General features: G+C 46.7%; 1 protein-coding gene and 1 long non-coding RNA gene across 5 annotated transcripts in view; one reads left to right on the top strand and one right to left on the bottom strand.

Moving 5' to 3' along the window:
- Nucleotides 1-22,409, bottom strand: part of Myo5b (myosin VB) — a 330,335-nt gene that overhangs the window by 104,860 nt on the left and 203,066 nt on the right. For all 4 annotated transcript variants that reach the window (XM_006525714.4, NM_201600.2, XM_006525715.4 and 1 more), the window contains exons 11-14: nucleotides 14,398-14,479; nucleotides 13,769-13,909; nucleotides 6,110-6,232; nucleotides 5,093-5,176 (exon numbers count right to left, since the gene is read on the bottom strand). In XM_006525714.4, the coding sequence (XP_006525777.1) occupies nucleotides 5,093-5,176; nucleotides 6,110-6,232; nucleotides 13,769-13,909; nucleotides 14,398-14,479 (430 nt within the window). The remainder of the gene's footprint in view (nucleotides 1-5,092; nucleotides 5,177-6,109; nucleotides 6,233-13,768; nucleotides 13,910-14,397; nucleotides 14,480-22,409) is intronic.
- Nucleotides 10,005-12,170, top strand: Gm52349. Its single transcript, XR_003952638.1, has 3 exons — nucleotides 10,005-10,438; nucleotides 11,040-11,116; nucleotides 11,988-12,170. It is a non-coding gene; the product is annotated as a predicted gene, 52349 (long non-coding RNA).

The following is a 22,409-nucleotide window of genomic DNA, read 5'->3' as shown; positions in this document are numbered from 1 at the left end:
TCCCAGCAACCACATGGTGGCTCACAACCATCTGTAATGGGATATAATGCTCTCTTCTGATGTGTGTCTGAAGACAGTGTACTCACATACATAAAATAAATAAATCTTTAAAAAGCAAACTGTGATGGTTGGTTTTAGTGTCAACTTGCCACAAAGTTGAATCACCTGGGTAGAAACAACTCAGAAGCTGTTCTGACTACCTTGACTGATGTGGGCAGATGCACCCCAAATGTGGCAGCACCATTCTGCTCACTTGGTCCTCTTTCCTGCTACTGAGCTGATCTGTCCCTTTGCTGCTATTGCTGCTGCTGCTTCCTTTACTGATATTGGAACCAGGGTCCATCATTGACAAGGATGTGGCAGGAACCCTTTATGGCTGTGGACTCAGATCGGGGCTGCTGAGACCCCTACCCTTGTGGAGTGAGTGGCCTTTCTGGTGTGAGACAGCCACTGTGGGACTCTTCCGACTGGCCTCAAGGGCTGATCATCTACCAGGTTTTCAGACTCTTGGGAGTGAAAACTGTTACTAATTCACAAATTCTTTATACATACATCTCTCTGTCTGTCTCTGTCTCTCTCTTTACTGGTCCAGCTCCAGAGACCCCTACCACACCAAACTGTTGTTCAGAGTGAAATCCTGGGGCTCAGTCTGAGCTGATCTCTCCCATGCCTGGACTCTGGGGACCACCAGGCTTTGGACAGAGATCCTCGGAACCATAATGTTTATGAGGCCACTTCTCTGATGACATGCAGTGGACAGATGGTGACACTTGTATCCATCTAGATCCATGGCCCAGGTTGCCTGACTCACATGGACATAATATTCTAACACAACAGTTGACCCTCTGACCTACACACAGCAGATAAGAGAACATCTTCGGAGGAAAAGTGCTGCCCTCTTTAGGATCACTCCATGTGGTGGTTTGGATATGCTTGGCCCAGGGAGTGGCACTATTAGGAGGTGTGGCCTTGTTAGAGTATGTGTGGCTGTGTTGGAGTAGGGGTGGCTGTGGTGGAATAAGTGTGCTAAGACCCTCCTCCTAGCTGCCTGGAAGCCAGTCTTATAGCAGCCTTCAGATGAAGGTGCAGAACTCTCAGCTCTTCCAGCACCATGCCTTCCTGGACACTGCCATGCTCTTGCCTTGATGATAATGGACTGAACCTCTGAACCTGTAAGCCAGCCCCAATTAAATGTTGTCTTTGTAAGAGTTGTCTTGGTCATGGTGTCTGTTCACAGCAGTAAACCCTAACTAAGATACTCTCCAAGCCTCCCCATATACTAAAACATTCCTTCTCATTGGCAGCAAAAGTTGGGAGGGAAGACTTGCCATCTTTAGTGTTTAAAAGAAATGAATGTGTTAAAGCCCTGTTTCAAAAAGCACCCCCCCCATCTCCCGTGTCCCTATTTATAGCTCTGTAATAGCTGAGGAGAAATTGGCTCCATCTTAAGTCTTCACAGGCTAACAGGCTTCCCTAAATCGCCCTCATTACCACTGTGTTATCCCCCTCCCCAGTGTGAGTTCTGCAAACGCCCCAGTGGCTGGCAGGTGGGAGTCCTCCATTTCACACCACTTAATTACTCTCGACAAGCTGATAATTTCTTATCAAATAAGCCACACAAGGGATAAAAGCCAACAGTTTCTCATAAAATAAAAGTACCTGAGATAAAATTACGAACTTACACAATGATCTGAGAATTAGAGAGTAAAATTTATCTTAAAAGAACAGGCATTACGTTATTAAATGTATGTCCTGGGGTCTTCAACGTTTCGAGGTCTTTATTGTTCTATTTTTGACACGCATTTGAAATCTAAGCCCCAGAGGACTGCTACTACAGCAGAAGTTTTTTATTTTTTAAAAATGAGAGTGGCTTAGGAAAGAGGATCGTGTAAATATTCACAACAACAGATGTGCCAGGCACCAGGTCACCAGGTCACTGGCTTGGCAGAGAGAAAGTTGGAAACGTGGTAGTGGGGTTGGGGTAAAACAGGGGAGCCTGCAACTTTCCAAAAACACAGCATGGAGCTTTTGCTCTGCAATTTGGTAACTCTACAACTGTTGCGCATCCCACCGTGGAATCAATTTCATTTATAAAGTGTAGCAAAGTACCAAGAGTTATTGAAGAAAGGAAAAACGTGTGTGTGCTCATGTGGACGGGTAACTCAGATACAGTGATGTATGCCAAGTCAGAGGGGTCTAGGAATGTATATCCCTTAAGACGGCTCACCAGTGCGCTGTAACACAGACTGGGCCTCCATCAGAAGATGGCTTATGGACTAGAGAGGGGCTTGTGTATAACTCCATGATATTTAATTTCTGTGGCTAAGTTCCTAATAAAAACCCAGCATGTTTAATCCAAAACAGCATCATGTGCAGAAAAGACCAAGACCTCCATTCTTAACAATGCCTGTTTGGCAGCCCGAGTCTTGGCTGATGCCTGGCACCTTGGATTTTCAACATTCCCTGATATGTCTTGCTCACTGTGCAAACAATATTGTTCATGATGAACATCTGCTTTTCTCAGCCTGGGAGTTTAGGCCATGTTAGGTGTTTAGTTCATGAGACCAAACGAAGGGTACCTGTGTGACCACCCACTGGCAAATGTTTTGTTGGGTATCGTTGCACTTGCTTCTCTGGGGCAATTCAGCACACCCTGTGAGTTCACTGGGAGAACAGTCTAGGAGGTTTATACCTGCTCTCCTGTAACTTCCCCCCTCCATATACCTCTTCTTTGTTGTTTCTCATCGTTAGACTGTAGTAACTGTTATCTTAAGTAAACCACATCCAACTTCTGCTGGTCTTCCTAGCAAACTGCTGACCCTGAGGCCCCCAACACACTGTATTCTTTAAAACCTTCTTCTTGACCTTCACACATAGCCTTTTGCATTTGTATGTAGTCACTAACTGTATATTTTTCCCTAAACAAAGATTTCAGGGATTGTCTATATGTGTCTATATATTTTTCTATACACATGACAGTGTTCAATAAAATTAAGTGGCAAAAACTGCTCAGCTAATAATAATACTTGCCTTGTCAGACAGTTTTTCTTGTGAGTTTAGGTCATGATGTCCCTGAATTCCTCACATTGAGACACTCAAAGTCAAAACTGCAGAACTAAACTGTATTTAAGTAAATCATGTATTTATCAAGATGACAGAGGCTCTAGGCCTGAATGTTAGTTACCTCTTGGACTCGTAGGCAACACGGGAAAGACCGGAGCAGGAACCAACGCCCCATGCCTGCTTTTGTCAAAAATGGAAAACCTCCTTTGAGCTGCCACAGACTTGAGATGTAACACATTGATCTGATGTGAGCTCCAAAACAGCATGCATGCTTATGCCCAACTGACTGACTGTCTCTGTGGTTAGTTCCCTGACTGTGGCTATTCTGGGATGACAACAGTGGCTGCCACTAACTCTGTCCCTCCCTACATCCCCTTTTGGGCCCCTGATGGAAAAGGGATGGCTTTGGACACATGGGTCAAGGCTGCGGCTGTACTTTCTCCACTGTTACATTTCTCTCTATTGCGGTCACAATTCTAAAGCTTATCACAAAGAGAAATTATTATGTCAATTCCCCAGTGTTATCAGGGCCCCACAGTGAGTTGGGTGCCACATGGTCTGGGAAAAGGGCTCCTAAATCCTGGAGAGCCCTCCTGAGTCTTACTGAAAGGCCGAGGCTGGCAGGCACCATTGCATCGCATCAGCTGCTGGAATACAGGTGCACTGGCCTCTCCTGGCTGTGCCTCCTCCCCCCAGACTTCCTGTCCCTTCACATTATCTAGGCCTCTCCCAGCTGCAGACTCTCCCCGAGTCTCTGTTCCCTTCAGAGTTTCAGAGCAGATCTGTATCAGCTCATCCAGGGACAATAAGAATGCAGCTCTGCTCATCTCTGAATGCAAATATGGGCTTGGAGCAGTGACTCACAGGCAAGTGCTTAACAAATGTGTGTGGCGAGGGTGCAGACAGACATGCTATCTCCATTTCTGAGAAAGGAGCAGATGAAATTTTAGAGACAACAAATATTCCAAAATAGAGCCAGATGTCCTAGAAATCTCACCTTTTATTACCGTGATTCTTGGTTGTCAATTTGACTACATCTGAAATTAAATCAAACCAAAGCACGTAGGCACACCACCTTCAAGGGATTTTTCTTGATTGGGATCATTTGAGATGGGAAGAGCCACCTTCAGTCTGGGCCAAGCCTTCTGTTGGCAGTGTCAAGGCCATGGAAGAAGGAAGCCCTTGCCCTTTGCGTGCTTGCCCCCTCTCCATGGCCAGTCCATTTCCTCACTATCATTAGAGCCTACGTCTCTGAGATTCTGACACTTACTGAAGGCCAGCTGAGACATCCGGTATCATGGGCCAAACAAGTGTTGGATCTTTGGACTTTCTCCTGGGAGACAGCCATTGGCAGATGAGTCAGAACACAGCCTGTAAGCCACGCTAAAATATTGTAGATATTCCTCCTACTGGTCCTGTATACAATTACATTCAGATTTTGCCCCTCAGATGGCTCAATAGAGACGAAGCACACACACTAGGCTTAGAGATGTTCGAATAGTCTTAGGTATGCAAGTAGGAGACAGAAGAGAGGTGACTTGAACATCAGGAGACCTTTCACCACAACTTACACCTATGCCTCCTCCTGGCTGTCATCTCCAATGTCCTTCCATTTATGCTGTCTTTCCTAGTTTTCTCCCTAGGAATAGTGAGACACCTTCCTGCTTTCCTCTCTCCACCAAGTGTAACCAACAAACCAACAGCTATGCCTCCCTGGGCTCCACCGTGGGGCTCACAATAGCATCCCCATCCCTGATCTGTTGGTATATCTCATCATTTAGCCTCAGCTGCCCTAGAACTTGTTATGTAGATCAGCCTAGCTTCAAACTTGCAGTGATCCTCCTGCCTCTACATCCAGAGTGCTGGAACAGCAGACAGGCAAGACCATACCCAGTTCCCATGTATTTATTTTTTATGGTTCTGGAGATTGAACCCAGAGCCCCGTGAAAGTATTCTAACAGGACTAAGCAAGTATTTCCCCACTTTGCTAACCCCATTCCCAGTTTTGTTTGTTTGTTTGTTTTTTTACCTTGCTGGCCTTCAGGATGTTGATCTGTTCTTCATATACTGTATCCCTGTTTTTCTCTAGAAAACCATCTGAAAGGTACTCCACCTGGGGCCACAAAAACAAAAACAAAAACAAAAAAGTGCTTCAGGGGCTCTGGCAGCCTCTTCATCTCATCTATAGTATTTCCTAAAAAAGCTAAGAGAACATGGGTCATGTATATACATATTTTCTGACTAAGAGCCATCTCTCCTGTCACTCCTCATTCCCCTCCAACTGAGATCAGCCAGCTGGGATTCCCAGCTAGGAGTCTCCTCACAGTTACAGCCAACGTCCATGGTGCTTATAACACCCATAGTTCAAACACATCAGCTTTCGCCACATCAGCTCAGTCTCTGTACTGCCCCACGAGCCAGGTATTATAAGGAGATAAGGAATCGAGGCAAATCTGATACGCAGAGATGTACGCAGAGGCTACTGAGTTGTCGTTCGGCAGAAGAAAATGCTGTATTTAAAGGGAAATCCGTGAGAGGCGGCTTTTTTAGGGCTCGGTGAAAGCATTTTTTCTACCTTGGCCCAGATGCGTTGAATCAGGATATGCAATTACATGCACATTACCACCTGAGAATTCAATAGAAATCTACTTAGAGAGGTTCAGTGTCTATGCCCATGGCCGAGATCAGTGTAGGCTGCTCCAGAAGGAATCCAAACCGTGTTAGTACCTAGTTTCCACTCCTCCCTCTTCTCAGGCTCAGTGTCAGCTGACTCTGCTCTGTTACTGCTATTGGAGAGCAGCCCCCAGCTACTACCTGTTATGCCTATGAAAGGCAACTGCACTAGTACAGGCTCTGCTTGTGCCTCGTCTTCTCAACAGTCTGGTTGGCCCCAGAGCAGGGTGTGGAAGAAATCTTCAGAGAAAAACCTACCTTCAACCTCGGGTCACTGGAACTCACAAAACCAACTTCCTTAGCCTGGAAACCCTTTATTCTACGTACTGTGGGCCTAAGGTGTGCGTCCCAGGTCAGCAAAGAGGACAGTTACCTTATCTGCAAAGTGGTTGACAATGAAGGCCGTGTTGGACATGCGTGGTTTCTGGAAGTGCTGGCTGTTGGAGTGTCGTTCGTAGAGTTTCTGGGCCCAGTTCTGATCAGTTCCTTTGGGGACCTGGATAAGCACAAGACCAGGTAGAGTGTCTCACGGAGCAGGACAAGGCAGGGAAGCATCCTGGTAGACAGAGGGTTCAGCTCTCAAGCCAGGACTCGAACTGGACAGTGAGAAGAACAACTCAACCATGAACTCCTGCTTTGAAGGGTCACGGATTGGCTGTCTGTGGGCTGGCATCCATGGGAGGGCACTGAGTCTCAAAGGGGAAGCTAGTCTGCAGAAAATGGAAGTCTAGGGAAAGGATGAAGAGGGCCATCAAGGCCACAAGACAGAATCCCATCTGTGGAGTTGTCTGAAGACGCTCCTGTCTCCTTCAGTACCATACTCTTGCTCATTCAGAAGACTGGCATAATTAGCCTACATCCTTCCCCTATCTCATCCATGCTATTGCCCTGGCTCAAGCTGCCCCTTTTCTGAAGCCTTTCTGGCCATTTCTGGTCTTGTGTCTCTCCTCTTTGGAATTCCTAACAATTGAACATACACACATAGGCATACCATTACGACTCACCATCAGCTTCTAGATACTGTTACTACATAGAATAAATCCATACTTGGAGGACTGTATCCCCCCACCCCTCAAAGGACTGAGAACTGTTTTCTGGCCACATGCTGGGTAATGCTGTAATGCTTTGCCTATTCCCTGTCCCCAAAATGTAGATCTAGACTTAGAGGTTTCACTATGTGACAGACTCTCAGGGCAGCATCTTTTGATGGCTTCCAAAGTAAGCAAGTGACTGCAGATTGTGCTCTGAGGCTACTGTTGCCCCCAGCCTTCATCAGAGAAGTTTCTCTTTGCAGTAGGTGGTAGCTAATGGAGTCACAACTGGTCGAAGTGTGGGGACTACACGACAGTTCAGCACCCAGCCATATGTAAGACATCCATGACACACACAAACATGGGCTGGGGGTGTGCACACTCAGGAAACATCCTGAAGGAGAGGGTGGACATAAGTGCCAGAATTCTTGGATGTGTGGCATGAAACAGCGATTGGTGTAACATGGTTCTGTAGCCGTGAACTCACTGAAGCCATGCTGACCCACACAAGAGTAGACCCATTATCACGTATGGGGGAGGGACTCAAAAGACTCCACCTCTCACTGAGAGCTGATGATTGGGCCCACTATCATATATGGGGGGAGGGCCTCATAAAACTCCACCTCTTTCGAGTCAACAAACAATTAATATAGGCGCTAGGGTGAAGGGATTAATTTTCTTCAGTGATATGGCCACTGATAAACTGCCCATGTTCCAATAAAATAGCACCGCCCCCACCCACCCACACATTACACACTCATACCCAAAGGTACTGAAGTAGGAGGGGGCTTGTTGGAAGAAGAGTTTCAGAGAGACAGTGGGGAATGAGAGAGGGTAATAGTGGGGTGGGGAAGAAAAACAACACAGTCATCGCGCCTGCTGTTGATATGGCCAGTGATGGCAGCGACTTATCCAGGGAGACATCCCTCATGCTGTTACACTGACAGTCCTGAGTTTCCGTAGCTTCCTGACTCTCCTTCATGACATTACACTGTACCTTCAGGCCAGGTGAGATTGGAAGTGACCCTTGCTGGTCCATGTAAAAAGGGCTTTACTCAGTAAATAAGATATGCTCTCCAAAAGGGAAAATGCTTACAGATGTGGGAACAAACTTCTTAGGACCTTTGTAAGCAAACTGACTTTTCTCAAGATTCAATTTGGCGTAACTAGCACTGGATCCCCTGTGCCATGTGGTATAGGAGATTCAAAGAAAGAAACCCTCTTTCTTGAAGGAAGCTATTAATTGTGTTGGACAGACAATAAAATATATTTTAATTCAGCACTTTCTATATATACACTCTTTTATACTTCTCCCCGAGAGTTCTGTTTTAGAACTACCAGGTGTGGGTAAAGGAAGAGTCAGCACGGCAGGGTTTGTCAGGACCAGGCAGGCCAGAGCCCAGGAGCAAGGAGGACCTCAAGGGAATGACCCAACTGGGTCAGACAGAACTACAAAGAGAAGCTCTTCTCAGCAAACAGTGAAGTCTGCTAGAAACCCTTGACAATGCACTTGGACTTCAAGGAGAAAAATCCTATGATCCTATACAGTCACTAATTAAGAAAGGCAGGGACAATCAGAGGGCACCAATGATCAGGGTCACATATACATATATTTTCTGACTAAGATCCATCTCTCCTGTCACTCCTCATTCCCCTCCAACTGAGATCAGCCAGCTGGGATTCCCAGCTAGGAGTCTCCTCACAGTTACAGCCAACATCCATGGTGCTTACAACAGCCATAGTTCAAATGCATCAGCTTTCACTGCATCAGCTCGGTCTCTATCTTTCCATGAGCTGGGTATTATGTTTATACAGATTCCAGAGATAAGAAATGGAGGCAGAGAGGTTAGATAAGACACAGAGCTTGCAAGTAGCAGGCCTGGGGTCCAAGTCTGGGAAGGCTGGCTCTGGGACATATGTTCAATACTCTGCTTTTTGGCCTGGCAACAGTGTCTAAGGCAACTGTGAACACAGGGTCAAGTAAAAAGACAGATTTCTCCAAAAATATTTTCACATATATAAATTTTAATCAGCTATGGGGGAAAGAAAATCTTGTATTTGAACATGGTCTAGATTATAGCTATCTTTAGCTCTAGAGTGTACAGGGGGCCAAATCCTTTAAAAGTAGTCCATACATGGCTACGTGCAGGGTTCCTTTCACCCCTCTTGATACATCATGGAGAACACTGGACTCAGTGCCTGGGTCTAGTTCCATCACTCAGAGTCCTAAACCCTTGGGCCTGTGGTGCTGGCTGTGACTTCTCTGTATGGAGACAGGGGAGGTGACAGGCAGAGGCGCCCATCGCGGGGCAGGAAGGATGCTCAGGAAGTGATGTCTGCAGTGCTGAACGCAGTGAAAGCCACTGAGCTGTGTGCTTCAAATGCTCACACTGTGTGTGTTACAGCTCAACAAATCTTGTAAAAAAACGCAGTATGTGGATCCACTGTCTGGAGAAGACTGTGGAGTAGAAGACTAAAGAAAATGATGAGCTGCCCGGGATCCGTGATGACTTCATCTCTAAGATGGAGAAGATCTGAGCACAGCCAACCATCACCAGCCCTCTTCTGTCTGACTGCCCATTTCCCTGTCTGTCTGATTTCTCTCTTACATCTGGTTTATTTAACCTCTATATTCATTTCTAAGTTACTTTACTTTGAAAAGACTAAAGTTTAATTTCAAACTCAAGAACAAAAAACACAATACCGCTGTATGCTTCAAATGCATTACACCTCAACAAAGCTCCTAAAAACACTTTATTCTTCACGATTAAGATGAAGTAGTATTTTTTCTTAAAGGAGGCGATGTTGGGGAATGGAAACCTCTCTCTAATGTCCTTGATAAGGATTATGTCACCACAAACACTGTCCTTTCTTGGGACATCACCTGGGGCTAAAGCCTGCCCCCCAACAGGACAGCAGACAGACCAGAGGTGACAGCTTAGGGCTCTGTGACCATTTATTCAACCTTGCTTTTGTTCCTGTCCCCCTGGGGGGGGGTGACTGCTACAAGGACGGCTTTCTTGGTTACTTATACGTTATCTTGTCCCATCCTACACCTCCCTGTGCCCTCCCATCTATCCCCTGAAAACACACAAGTCATCGTTGCACCAAAGCATCCCCAGGCCGCTGTCCTGAAGAAGTGCTATAACCACTAACTACTACCTCCTCTCCCACCACCACCACCTCCTCCTCTTCCTCTTCATCCTCCTATCTCTGTGTTTTCTTTTTCTCTGTTTGTCTGTCTGTTTGTTTGTTTGTTGTTGTTGTTGTTGTTTTTGAGATAAGGTAGCTCTGGTTGGCCTAAAACTATGTGGATCAGGTCAGTCTTGAACTGACTCTGCCTCCTGAGTGTTGAGCAGAAGGTCGTGACTAGATCTGACTGCAGATGCTCCCCCCGCACCCCCCGAAGGAACCAAATTGTTTTAATGATGTGTCTCCTCTCCAACTCCTCCTAGCTCCTGGCCTCCCTCACAATGGAGAAGAATCCTCTCAAGGCCACGTCTACACTTCCAAATGAAAAGCAGCAGCTACGAGCTGCTGTCTTCAACATCTCCAGGACGGTGATTGAACGTGATTTCCCTTGGCTGCTTCACACCCTTAGCTCGGTCCTCATTTGGCTTTGTGTGTTCTTGCATGGAGGTCACAGAACTCAACTCTTCAGTGCCACTTCAGTATTCTTTCTCAGAGGGTCTGAAACAAGGGGGTAAAGGACCTGTCTGAGGTGGCTCCCACAGGTAGCATGGGGTGCCGTGTTGCCCAGGTGGCCATCAACAGCACAGAAATCCCTCCGTTCTCTTAAGACCATGGTATGGTGACTCCCAGAAGAGTCTAGAGCAACTGTTCTCATCTGTGGGCTGCAAACCCTTTGGAGGCCGCATGCCAGATATTTACATTATGATTCATAACAGTAGCAAAATTACAGTTGTGAAGTCACAATGACAGTAGTTTTATGGTGGGGGGGGGGTCACTTCAACATGAGGAACTGTATTAAAGGGTCACAGCATCAGGAAGACTGAGAACCAGTGCTCTAGACACGAATCCCTACTTTTGACATATTGATGTGCCATTTCCAAACAGCAAAATTATGTCCCTTTAAAGGGCTCATTTGGGTGATTTTGACAAATGTAGTAGTATCTGCTGTCTTAAGCCCCTAGCTGCCACTCCGTTTCCGATTATGCACATAGTCCTGATGTCCAGAACAATGTCACCGCACAAAATCCTTTCCACGCTGCAGACTTTTTCTCTTATTCCTTAACTTAGTGACCATCTGAGCTCCTCTTCTGCACCTGTGACCTAAGCTACAGGTAGCACTGCCTGGCATCGTGACAGTCTGCATCCCCATTACCTTGGTAAGTGGGCAATTAGATCTTTCAGCAAACCTTTTCTGAGGAGCAGGGAGACCCCATGTGGAAATACAACAGCCACACAGCTCAGTATCTGAAGCACCTTTTCCCTTCTTGCTCCTTCCGTATCACCCCACTGCCCCAACCTTGTGTGCCCCTCTGCTTACCGTGGGACTCTCGACTCCACGCACAGGCTGTGCCTGCATATCTCCCCAGGCCTGCCCCTGGTGCCCCTGTAAACTCTGCCCTGTTGTGCTGGAGGACTTTGCTCTCAACACACAGCGTAAGGCATATGCAGATCACACTTCGTGTCTCCCAGATTGTGGTGACTGGGGTTGAAACAGTTTTATTTTTATATAGTTTCTCACTGGTAGATTCCAAGTAGAATATCCCAGGAATGTGTACCTCCAAATGAAGAGAGCAGGGGGACCTAGGAGCACTTCCTAGACTAGGGCAGGACCCCCCCGGGGGTTATCCTGCTGGCTGCTGACTATGGCTTGTCTGTGTTCTCCACTACCGTTACCTGCGTTGTGCTGACATGCTGTCCCTGAAGCCACCAGTTCCCCACTTAGCACTGCTCTGGGGTTCCCTCAGGGGGCTGCTGTTCCACTCTTGGGAACAATATTGGACATCCTTGTACCTTGTGTGATGGTTTCTACACTAGCTTCAGATAACATGGCGAGAGAAGCCTGAGAGCAGCCATGTTTGCTGGCGAAGGGACGTGCAACTCGCTGTAAACCATCACATGGCTGCTCAAGTCTCAGAACAGATTGTCCTGAAGCACTGAGGTGTCATAGTGACAGGCTGTGAGAAAATGGTATAGGGAAGGCCATCTTCCCTGGGAGTTCCTGGTTTGTGATGTATTAATTCTTCACAGAGAGCCAGAAAGAAACCTCCTCTATGGTCCTCAAGAGGGTGTGACCTTCATCCCCCAACCCCTCAGAAGCAGAGTGAAGAGTTGTAGTCTGACTAGAGCCTGCTACCCAGACTCAGCTCTCCAGAGGCTTGAGTTGGCCTCAGAACCTGGAGCTGCCTTTTGCTTAGGTGTTTGCTGCTGGTGGAGGTCAGTTATTGGTAGGAGTCAAGGGCCTGGGGGAGGGAAGCATGGACCCAGATGGGTTTTGGCCCAGGAGATTTAGGAGTGAGCTACCAGAAGGCGGCAAACACAAGGCCAGTGGCATTCACTCCAGGGGCAGCTGTCCCGCCTTGACCATGTCTCATGTTGGGCTAGCCTAGACAAGCTACCAACACTTGAGGTCCTCTTTGCCAGGCACTGACTTTGATGGTAAAGGCATGTCTGCATAGAGATGCTAAAAAACATTTAGAGAACCTGGTATGGTGGTATATGCTGGTAGTATCAGCACTAGGGAGGATGAGGCAGGAGGATCATCATTGGTTAGAGGCCAGTCTGAGCTACAAAGAGAGTTCTAGACCATTCTGGGCTACAGAGTGAGACTTCTGCCTCCCAATTTCTCCCTGCACCCCCCCCCCCAACCCCAAATTAAGAACTACAAATGTGCCAGCTACAGGATTTGATATATTTTCTTCTACTTTTTTTTCCCCAAACAGGGTTTCTCTCCATGTAGCCCTGGCTGTCCTGGAACTCACTCTGTAAACTAGGCTGGCCTTGAACTCAGAGATCTGCCTGCTTCTGCATCCCAAGTGGGATCAAAGGGGTGCCCCACCACTGCCAGACTTATTTTCTACTTTTTTACAGGGGTGGGGGAGGTTCTTTTGTTGAGACAGTGTCTCAGTAATTAGCCTAGGCTAGTTTTGAATTCTCCTTTCAGTCTAGGCTAGCTTCACACTTGAGTAATTCTCTTATTTCAGCATCCTGAGTGCTGCGACTATGTGTGTGCACCAAGACAATGCTTCAAGAACACTCTTCTGGAAAGGAAACTCCTTTTCTTCCATAAACACTCAGTCACACTCAATGCTCATCCAGAAAATTATGGGAAAACTGAAATCAAAGCAGTTGGTTTTTCTCTTTCTAGATCAAGCCATATGGATTCTATACCATCTGATGCAGGCTTCTATCACTGGAGGGAGGGGTTGGTACACACTCACCTCACTAGTCAGCCAAAGAACTGGGAGAGACTGTCAATATACAATTCAGTGTCAAGCAATTCATAGTGCAGGAAACCAAGGGCACTGGCTAACTGGTTGAAGCTGGATCTCTTCACCCTACATCCTACCTGCCAGGTGCCCTCCTGCTATTGGCACAATTCTCTCTTATATCGGAAAAATCCAGAAAATCAGAGGGGGTGGGATCTGTTTCTGACCATCCCATGGATTTCTACCACCCACAGTCGTCTGATACTATGGAGGCCACCCCGGGCTCCCGAGTCTCCCCTCTCTGGTAGAACACCTATCTAGATGTTAGCTGCATCTTCGGCATCTGAGATCTGTGAGACCAAATGCATACCACCAACATAGCCCCTGCTTTCTGCCAAGAGAGGCATACATCGACTAGGGTGATGATACGTGCCCGTTACCCTCAACAGGCTCTCTTTGAGCTAGCATGGTGGATGCGGATGCTTCTTCCAGACAATCAGATTCAACTCCAGCTAGGAGACTTCACTGGTTCCTCGCATCACACAGGAGCCTTCTGCCTGAGACCTAGACCGAGCCATTCAATGACTCCAAGAGCAGTATTACCTTACACTCCTCATCCAACAGGTCCAGGATGCCCAGCTTTGCCTCTATGAGGTCTATACACGGTTGGTTATCGTAGAAGTCAATCAAAGTCCACGGGATCTGCTCCTTCATATATTCTTCTTGCTCCAGCTTGAACACATGCTAAGACAAGAAGCAAAAGGCCGAGGTGAGTGAACTATGGACACACCTTGAAGAGTTAATTTCCCCTAAGCTCTTGTTGAATTCTGTGTCTTGGGAGGATGGCAGCTAAGTGCCACAGAAGGTCTGGACTCCAACTCACACTCATGATTGGAAATGGCAGAGCTCAGCTAGCTAATTTCCCATTCCTGTCCAACCCCTGCCTTGGGATAGGATAGTAGAACCCTACATGGGTTGCTGGACTCTAGACAACTAAAGGAGCTGTGCATCTGGCCTTCAGTTCACTAGATGCCCTGAAAGCTCAGGCTCAGAGAGAAGTGAGTCAAATGCAAGGGACATTTATTTGCTTCTTGGGGGCATAACCAAGAAGCAAAGGAAAGGGAAGGGTGGAGCAGAATCACACCGATCTCAGAAGATGAGTGGCCTGGGGGTCACTCCAGGGGGACAGTGAGGTCCCGACCTCAGCAACCCAGGTCATGCACTGAACCTACCGAATTGAACTGTTGCTGGAGCTTTTCATTGGCGTAGTTGATACAAAACTGTTCAAAGCTATTGATCTCGAAGGTCTCAAACCTGTAGAAGGAGAGAGGTGAAGCCATAGGTGAGATACGCCATCTATGATGTACTCTCTGGGATGTAACAAGGCTGCCTCCCTCCTTGCACAAGCACCAAGTTGCCAGGTTCTGCCCTGTGCACAGGCTTCTGTTGTGAATATCATAGCTGGGAGTCTTGGAAAATTAGAAACAGAGGCAGTAAGTGCTTTCTTTTCAACTGATAAGGGACTAAGAGTAGGAAATTACAGGGAGGACAGACAGACAATGAGGTCAGCCATGATTCTGTGCACATTAGCAGGTCTTGGTGATGTTTAAAGTAAATCAAACTCATACTTTGTCTCCCATTTTTATCAGTTAACTTTCCAGTCTAAAAACACCACCATGCTATTCTTCAAAGGCATCGGTTTCAAGTCTGTATAGGTCTGTGGGCTGAGACCTGGGAATTACAGGAGTTCCTGTATTGGGGACAGACAGAGAACAGACAGGGCTATGGCTACTTCTCAAACCTAGGGCATATTTATCCAATTTTCAAAAACTCAGGAGCTGACATATAGATACATCAACTCACTAATCCCCAGTGAAGGACATTTGGTTCTTTCTCTATCATACACTGCTATCAGTACTGTGATAATTTTATATACCTCTTCAACTCCATGATTCTTTCCTAAGGATATTATCCTAGGAGAATTACCATGTCAAAAAGCTCATTTTTTTTTTTTTTGGTGTGTGGGTGTTGTATGTGATGTGCACCTATGTGCAAATATTTATGGAACAACATGCATCTGTGTGCACATGGAAGAGCCCAGAGGAGGATGGGAGGCATTCCGCCCAGCCTCTCTCTACCTTATTGCATGAAGAAACCCCTTCTCTGAACCTGGAGCTCGTGTCGGTGGCCAGCAAGCTCCGACAACCTCCCTGCTTCCACCCCTGTAACATTGGGGTTAGAGTTGCTCATCTAGCCATGCCCTGCTTTTTATATGAATGCCAGGGATTTGAACTCTGGTCCTGCTGCTTGCACAGTAAACATTCTTTCTCACGAAACCATCCCCGCAGTGTCCAGAGCACTGTTTGATGGAAGGCAGAAGCAGGCACACCACCAGAAAGGTACAAGTAGTTTGCTATTTCTCTACCCGTGCCTTGTCATGAATGAGTGAGTGTCATTCTAACACCAGTCAGTAGTGTTATTTTATTACATAATTTCTACTGAGTTGAGCTCATCTATACCAGTATGCGTCAACACTTGGATGCATTTTTACAAATGTCATATATAATGTGTCACAGAGATCTAGATAAACAACATTTTTCAGAAAGAGATTTTTTTTTAACACATAAGACCTCCGGTCAGTCTACTCCTTCTCCACACCTCAAGTATTACCATATTCTGCTGTTAAAAAATATTTGGTATGATTTAAAGCCCACTCCACAAGATGGAACTCATGCCTTGTACCATTAACCGGGCTGCAAACTAGTGGCTGTCTAGGTCATGAGCCCCAGGAGAAAACCCAACACTACTGATTCTGCTAAACAGACATAGTAATAAACTGTCCCCTCGAGGTCCTATCTTTATACCCATGGATTAGTAAGTCTCTCAGGCCTCACTGGAGAGATTTTCCAACAATAGTGGCCTACACCTGACCAACATGCAGAAAACAAGACTCCAGAATTCCCACCTCTAACTGGGACAGCTACATCACATGCTCTACCTGCTAAGACTCAGGGATCCATCTCAGAAGAGACTGTGGGAAGACTGTAAGAGCCAGATGTGTTGGGCAGTCTTCACTGCACATGACAGTGCCACTGCACATGTGAGCTCACACAGCTGTGAGAGCTTGCAGAGAACCTGTCCAGCAGTGGTTCTCAGCCATCCTGACGCTGGGACCCTTTAGTACAGTTTCTCATGCTGTGGTGACACCCCCCCCCAAACCATAACATTATGTCCATTGCTACTTCATAAGAGTATCTTTGCTACTGTTATGAATCATAATTTAAATATCTGTGTTTTCTGAAGGTTTGGCGACCCCTGTGGTGGTTTGAATAGGTTTGGCCCCCCCATAGATTCATGTGTCTGAAGGCTCAGTCAGGGAGTGGCACTATGCGGAGGTGTGGTCTTAATGGCGGGACTGTGGTCTTGTTGGAGGGAGTGTGTAATTGTGCAGGTGGGCTTTGGGGATTCCTAGGTTCAGGCTCTGTCCAGTACAGAGGAACAGTCTCCCCCTGGCTGCCTCAGGCTCAAGATAATAGAATTCAAAACTCCTTTTCCCAGCACCATGTCTGCCTGCATGCTGCCATGTTTCCTGACATTATAATGGACTGAACCTCTGAAACTGTAAGCCTTGGTCATGGTGTCCCTTCCTAGCAATGAAACCCAAACTAAGACAACCCTCAAATGAGTCATAACCCACAGGCTGGGAACTCACAAGACCAGAGTATTTGAACACAGAGAATCAGCTAGTCAAAATCTTAATTCTGAGAGAGGCAAAAATTTGATTTAGAAGGAAGAGATTGCTTGGAAAGGCTGTGAACACAGTACATTTGGGAAGAGGAGTATCTGAGGCCTGGAGTGTGAGAGGAGAAGAGGAACTACCAATAGGGAGAAACTGGAGGATCAGGCTTCATCTGGCCTTCTCCATTACTGCAAGCCATCCCAGCCTCCCACCTCCCCACTTCTAAATACAGACAACGGAATTTTCTGTCATTGCAAGTCCTTTCCTAAACACCACTTTCAAGAAGGGATGGCAGTCTTGTTCCTGGTGAGGGATGGAGACACAGAGGTGGGGATATAGCTCTCTGTGTGGAGGGATTACCAAAGTGGATCCATCAGATCTCTCACAGGCCCAGAACAGTGTTTAAAAAGCATCAGGGTCTACCTCGACCCCCCACCAAGGTCTAAGACATGGAGAAGCGGGAAACCACCTTCAGATCAAAGCAATCAACTGTTTGGAGAGAGCCATGATAGAGCCACCTTTGGCCATGCCCATGTGGGAAAGCAATGACCCTGAGTTAATAAAACAAGATCAAAGATTCAAATGCTATGCTGAATCCCAGCCCCAGTGGAACACAGAGCAGGCAACAGCCATTACCCCATAAAATGGGCCTCCCAGTCCAGATAGTACTTCTGTAGACCAAGTTACAGTACTTAGAACCTCAATCCACCCCCACTTCCAGCCACTTTGGTAGCTGATGACAGTCCAAGCCTAGAGGAAATTTAATTAACATAACCTACACAGAAGATTAAAGAGCCAGCCCAGCAATTGGCCAGATAATGGGCACTGGGTGTTCTGACAGAGCCAGCCCTGGCTGAGCTCTGCAGATGGAAGATTTAAATATCCCACACTTGTCATTTTTTAAAGGTTTACATTGGTAGCGCTCCACAGAGAACATTCTCATTAATTTGAAATGGCAGAAATTAGCTCCTAATTTCCCTGTTTCTAAGATATTATCTGGTAACAATTCCTCTGCCATCTAGCGTAATTACTGTAATGCTGGAGGTGAGCGAGCAGCTTGGCTGACCGGGAGGATGAGTGAGACACCCGAACTCAGACACACACAGCCGAGGAGAGAGGGCAGTGCTTCCTCCCCAACCAAATTACATCTGTGGTAATTCTGTCTATCAACAGAAACGACTCTTAAAGATAAACACACTCTTAATCTGTAGCATTAAAATGCCGCAAGGAGGCTGGGCGGTGGTGGGGCACGTCTTTAATCTCAGCATTTAGGAGGCAGAGGCAGGCGGATTTCTGAGTTTGAGGCCAGCCTGGTCTACAGAGTGAGTTCCAGGACATCCAGGGCTATACGGAGAAACCCTGTCTTGAAAAACAAACAAACAAACAAAACAAAACAAAAATACCGCAAGGAAATACACGCAAGTCTATACAAGGAGGAGGAGGAGCAAGATCTGTCCTGAGAAGAGTTTGGCCAGAATTCAAAGGTGGGAGGAAGGCACACACACACACACACACACACACACACACACACACACACACACACACACAGAGAGAGAGAGAGAGAGAGAGAGAGAGAGAACAAGGCCGACACTAGTCATCTGTCCTCCTGGTGGTGCAATGACCACCTGCAGTTTCCTGTTACATCTGACCTGAATATATCTTTAACTTCTTTCTTATTGGGCCCAATTTCAGGGAGAAGGGAGAGCCACAAGTGTCTCTAAAATAGCGAAAGTCCCTGCAGGGCAAAACAGTTGAGACAGGGACATGCCTTGGCTCAGAGTTAATTATTTACCTCCACGAGCCTCCTGCCCACAGCCTGGAGACCCAGCAGAGTAGTGTTTAAGTAACACTTGAAGGCTGGGCAACAGCATCTCCTCTGGGACATGGGCTGGAGGAGCTAGGACCTCAGGCCTCCCTCCACCTTTGGCAGAGCATAAAGAGGTGGATATAGGCTTCACACAGGGGAGGACTAAATGGCATACAGGAAGCCTACCTTGGGGAGTTGTTTTTCAACATGAACCCTTAAAAACAGTCATCATGCGTATATGCCAGAAATATGAGCCAATATCTTTGCCAGAAATATGAGCCAATATCTTTTTCCAGACCTTTCCCTCACTTGAAGCTGTGAACTCTCAAGGGTACCCCAGAGTCTGCTAGAGAAGCTGACATGCTCATCTGTCTGCCAATCACTGCCAGTCTGATCATTGGACTTTCAAACAGCGGGGCTTCCAACTGCTCGTGTCCACAAGCTTGTCCTTTAGAGAGAACCCAGCTCAAGGAACCGATGGAAGGGAAGCAGTCTGCCAGTACCAGGTTTCCCAGGTCCTTTCAGCATCTTGTTTCCATAGGGGTCAGAAAATGCCCACACTCAGGAACCATGCCTCTCCAAATCCACCAGCCAAACTTATAAGAACTGCAAATGAAGAGCAAGGCATGGTCCCTCTGCACCCAGTGACTACCAGAAAGCTGTCTAGAGGCTATCGTGTATCATACATGAGAACCTTTCAAGGGAGTATTAACTTCATATGTTCTAGGCTTTTAGAGGTGATGCCACAGCGTTAGGGGGCTGGGATAGACAGAGGAAAAAATGCGGTCTCATGTGAGCACTTAATTATGAGGGGGGGGGATATAATTACAAAGGACTACCAGATATGCCCAGCCCATGGCTCACATGTGGTCAAGGAGAGGTGTGAATACATCCCCTAATGCAAAAATCATAAACTTTCTCAAAACATTGTGCTTTGTGACTCTTGTGTATGTGTTCTTGTGTGTGGGTACACGTGTATGGGAGTGAACATACACGCATACTCATGCATGCAGAGGCCAGAGGTCAATGCAGTGGTCTTCTTCAATCACTCTTCCACCTTACTTTTGAAACAGTTTCTCTCTCTCTCTCTCACTGAACCTGAAGCTCCACAATTCTGCTAGTCTGTTTGCCCAATGAGCCCCAAAGGTCCTCTCACCTCTGCCTCCTCAGCATGCCCAGCTTCTTTTAAAGACGTGGATTCAAGAATCCAAAATTAGATTCTCAAGCATGGATGTCATGTACTTTACCAATGGAGCCATCTTTCCACAGTTTTCTTTGATAACTTGATTGCACAGTCCTCGAGCATGAACTTTGTAGATAATAGCACTGTTTTACAATGTCGGGAAGGCGGACACTCCTGTGTGAGTCTAGAAGACTGAACTTGGCATTGGAGTACCCCAAGATGCAAAGCTCTCTTCAAATACTGGGACTGTACCAGAGCAACAGAACAGAACCATGAGACCTGTGAGGTCTAACTCTAACTCGATACACTTGCTCTAAAGCTTTCAATGGCCTGCGACCTTCTGGGCTTCCAGGAACTGGGCTGCTGTCCACAGGACAAAGGGTAAGTTTATCACAGTTTGTTACCCTTAATTCTCTACAACACCTGTTTCCAAAGGCCAGGGAGGCTGGGCAGTTTTCTTCGAGTAACTGTACTGAAACTGTACAGTCAACTGCGTCGGAGAGTGGAATCAAAGCAAAACGAACCAAGGACACAAAGATTTTCTTTCACAAGAAAAATGAAGGCAATGGATTCACCATTACAGGACAGAGATTCTACAGAATAGAAATGGAATACGTGTAACACAGCTCCACTGATGGGTTAATGATCAGGATATGCACTAAATTCCTGAAACCCAACAACAAAAGCAAACAGTAAAAGATCCTGGACTGTACGGCGAGACCCAGCAAACACTCCTCTCGGTTCTGGTATACATGCAAGCAGATGCCTTAACAACCCCCCCCCCACCCCCTGCCTTGACTTCCCCACCACAATAGACAACTTCCAACTGTGAGCAAGATAAGCACTTTCTCCCTTGGTTGGTTTTGTCAGAGTATTTTATCGTAGCAACAGAAAAAACAAAACAAAATAAAACAAAACACAAAATAGCAAATTCCATGCCTTTCTTCCCAGAGTTCAATCTGCCTACTTCTCGCCCCAGCCTCTCCTGTAGTGTTCTCAGAGTGACAAGGTTTGTCTTCTGTATCCTGCACTGTCCTCTGCACAAATGGACTGGCTAGAGCCAAATCCTGGCATATTGAGAGCTGAGGTCAAAGATTAAAACAATAATGTGTATTTCTCCAAATTGAGCTATTTATTTCTTGATGACTCAAGGAAGGAAGAGGAGTAAAAGATTAGCTCTATAACTAACGAAGCCAATAGAGGTAAATGCTGGCTAATCAACGTGAAAGGAAACTCCAGCCAAAAGCTGCCAGGCTGTCCTCTATCAATATCCAGCCCTGCCTGGTAGGAACATCCCACAGGGAGTTTCACAGGTCCTTAGTTAGAACAGCTTGGCTTGGCATAATTGCTCTGGGTACTGCCTATCTTGCACTATTTGGAGAGCAGACAAGAGAGCTAAAGAAAGAGAAGCTGTTCTTTTACCTAGGCACTAGGTGTCTGGAACTGGTCTACTCAGAGGCCTGCAGAGGGGCCAGTGGGTAGCATGCCACCAAAGACTTTAAGGAAGCCATTGCCTTTTCTACTCTATGAGCTACCTGCTAGTCGGTGCATATGGGATACAGACGTGCTGCGTAGTGTCGGCTCCTGTGGCGCTTGCTTGTATCCTGAGTAAGTGCTTATCTCAGGGTGGGACTCTCTGAAATATTCACATTTATAGATAAACACGAAGCAGCTCATTCATAGTTCCGAACTCTTCTCAATTCTAATTCCACGCTGAGATTTAAGGCTGATGCTCAGGGACACATTTGGAAGGAAGACTGGGAGACACCAGGTTATAACATCTGATCCAATTCTCCTAACCTGTATGTCTTAGTTGTTTTAAAATACCCCAACAAAAGTAGGAAGAATCATTTGAAGGAAATCACAGCATCTGGAGCCTGGGCAGGAAGTCACACTGCACCTTGCAATCCAGAAGCACAGAGCAATAGATGCTTGAGTGAACACAAACACTGATTTCATTTTAATACACTCCAGGACTCTAGCCCAGGGAGTGATGCCAGCCACAGTGAACAAGTCTTCTCACCTGAAACCTGAAAACACTCAAGGTAGTGTGTGTGTGTGTGTGTGTGTGTGTGTGTGTGTGTGTGTTGGGGGGGCAGGGTATAAGGTAGAACCAGCGATTGACAATCAAGCAGCAGGTTCTCTAAAGAATGCAGGGTTCTCACAAAGCTACAGCCAAACTGAGCAGAGCAGGTGTCCTCCTGCACCAGGGAGAGGCGTGCCCAGAGGAGCCACTGAGGAAGCACCTCCCACTGCTGTTTGTTCTTCACCAACCATAAGGCTTCTGTTCACATTTAACTTTTTGTATATATTTAAGTTGATGTGTATGAGGGTTTTGGCTGATTGCATAGCTGATATCCACAGAGATCAGAAGGCGGCATTGGATCCAGGTAAGATATTGGACTCCCAGGATCTGGGAACTGAACCCAGGTCCTCTGCAAAGCAGCACGTGCCCTTAATTACTGAATCATGTCTCCAGCTCCCTCCCATCCTGATTGTCCTCTCCTGTCCCCAC

Source organism: Mus musculus, chromosome 18 (genome assembly GCF_000001635.26).
Source record: "Mus musculus strain C57BL/6J chromosome 18, GRCm38.p6 C57BL/6J".
In the NCBI taxonomy this organism is placed as follows: domain Eukaryota; kingdom Metazoa; phylum Chordata; class Mammalia; order Rodentia; family Muridae; genus Mus; species Mus musculus.
The sequence above is the reverse complement of the archived record's forward strand: the minus strand, read 5'-3'. Positions and strand labels throughout refer to the sequence as shown.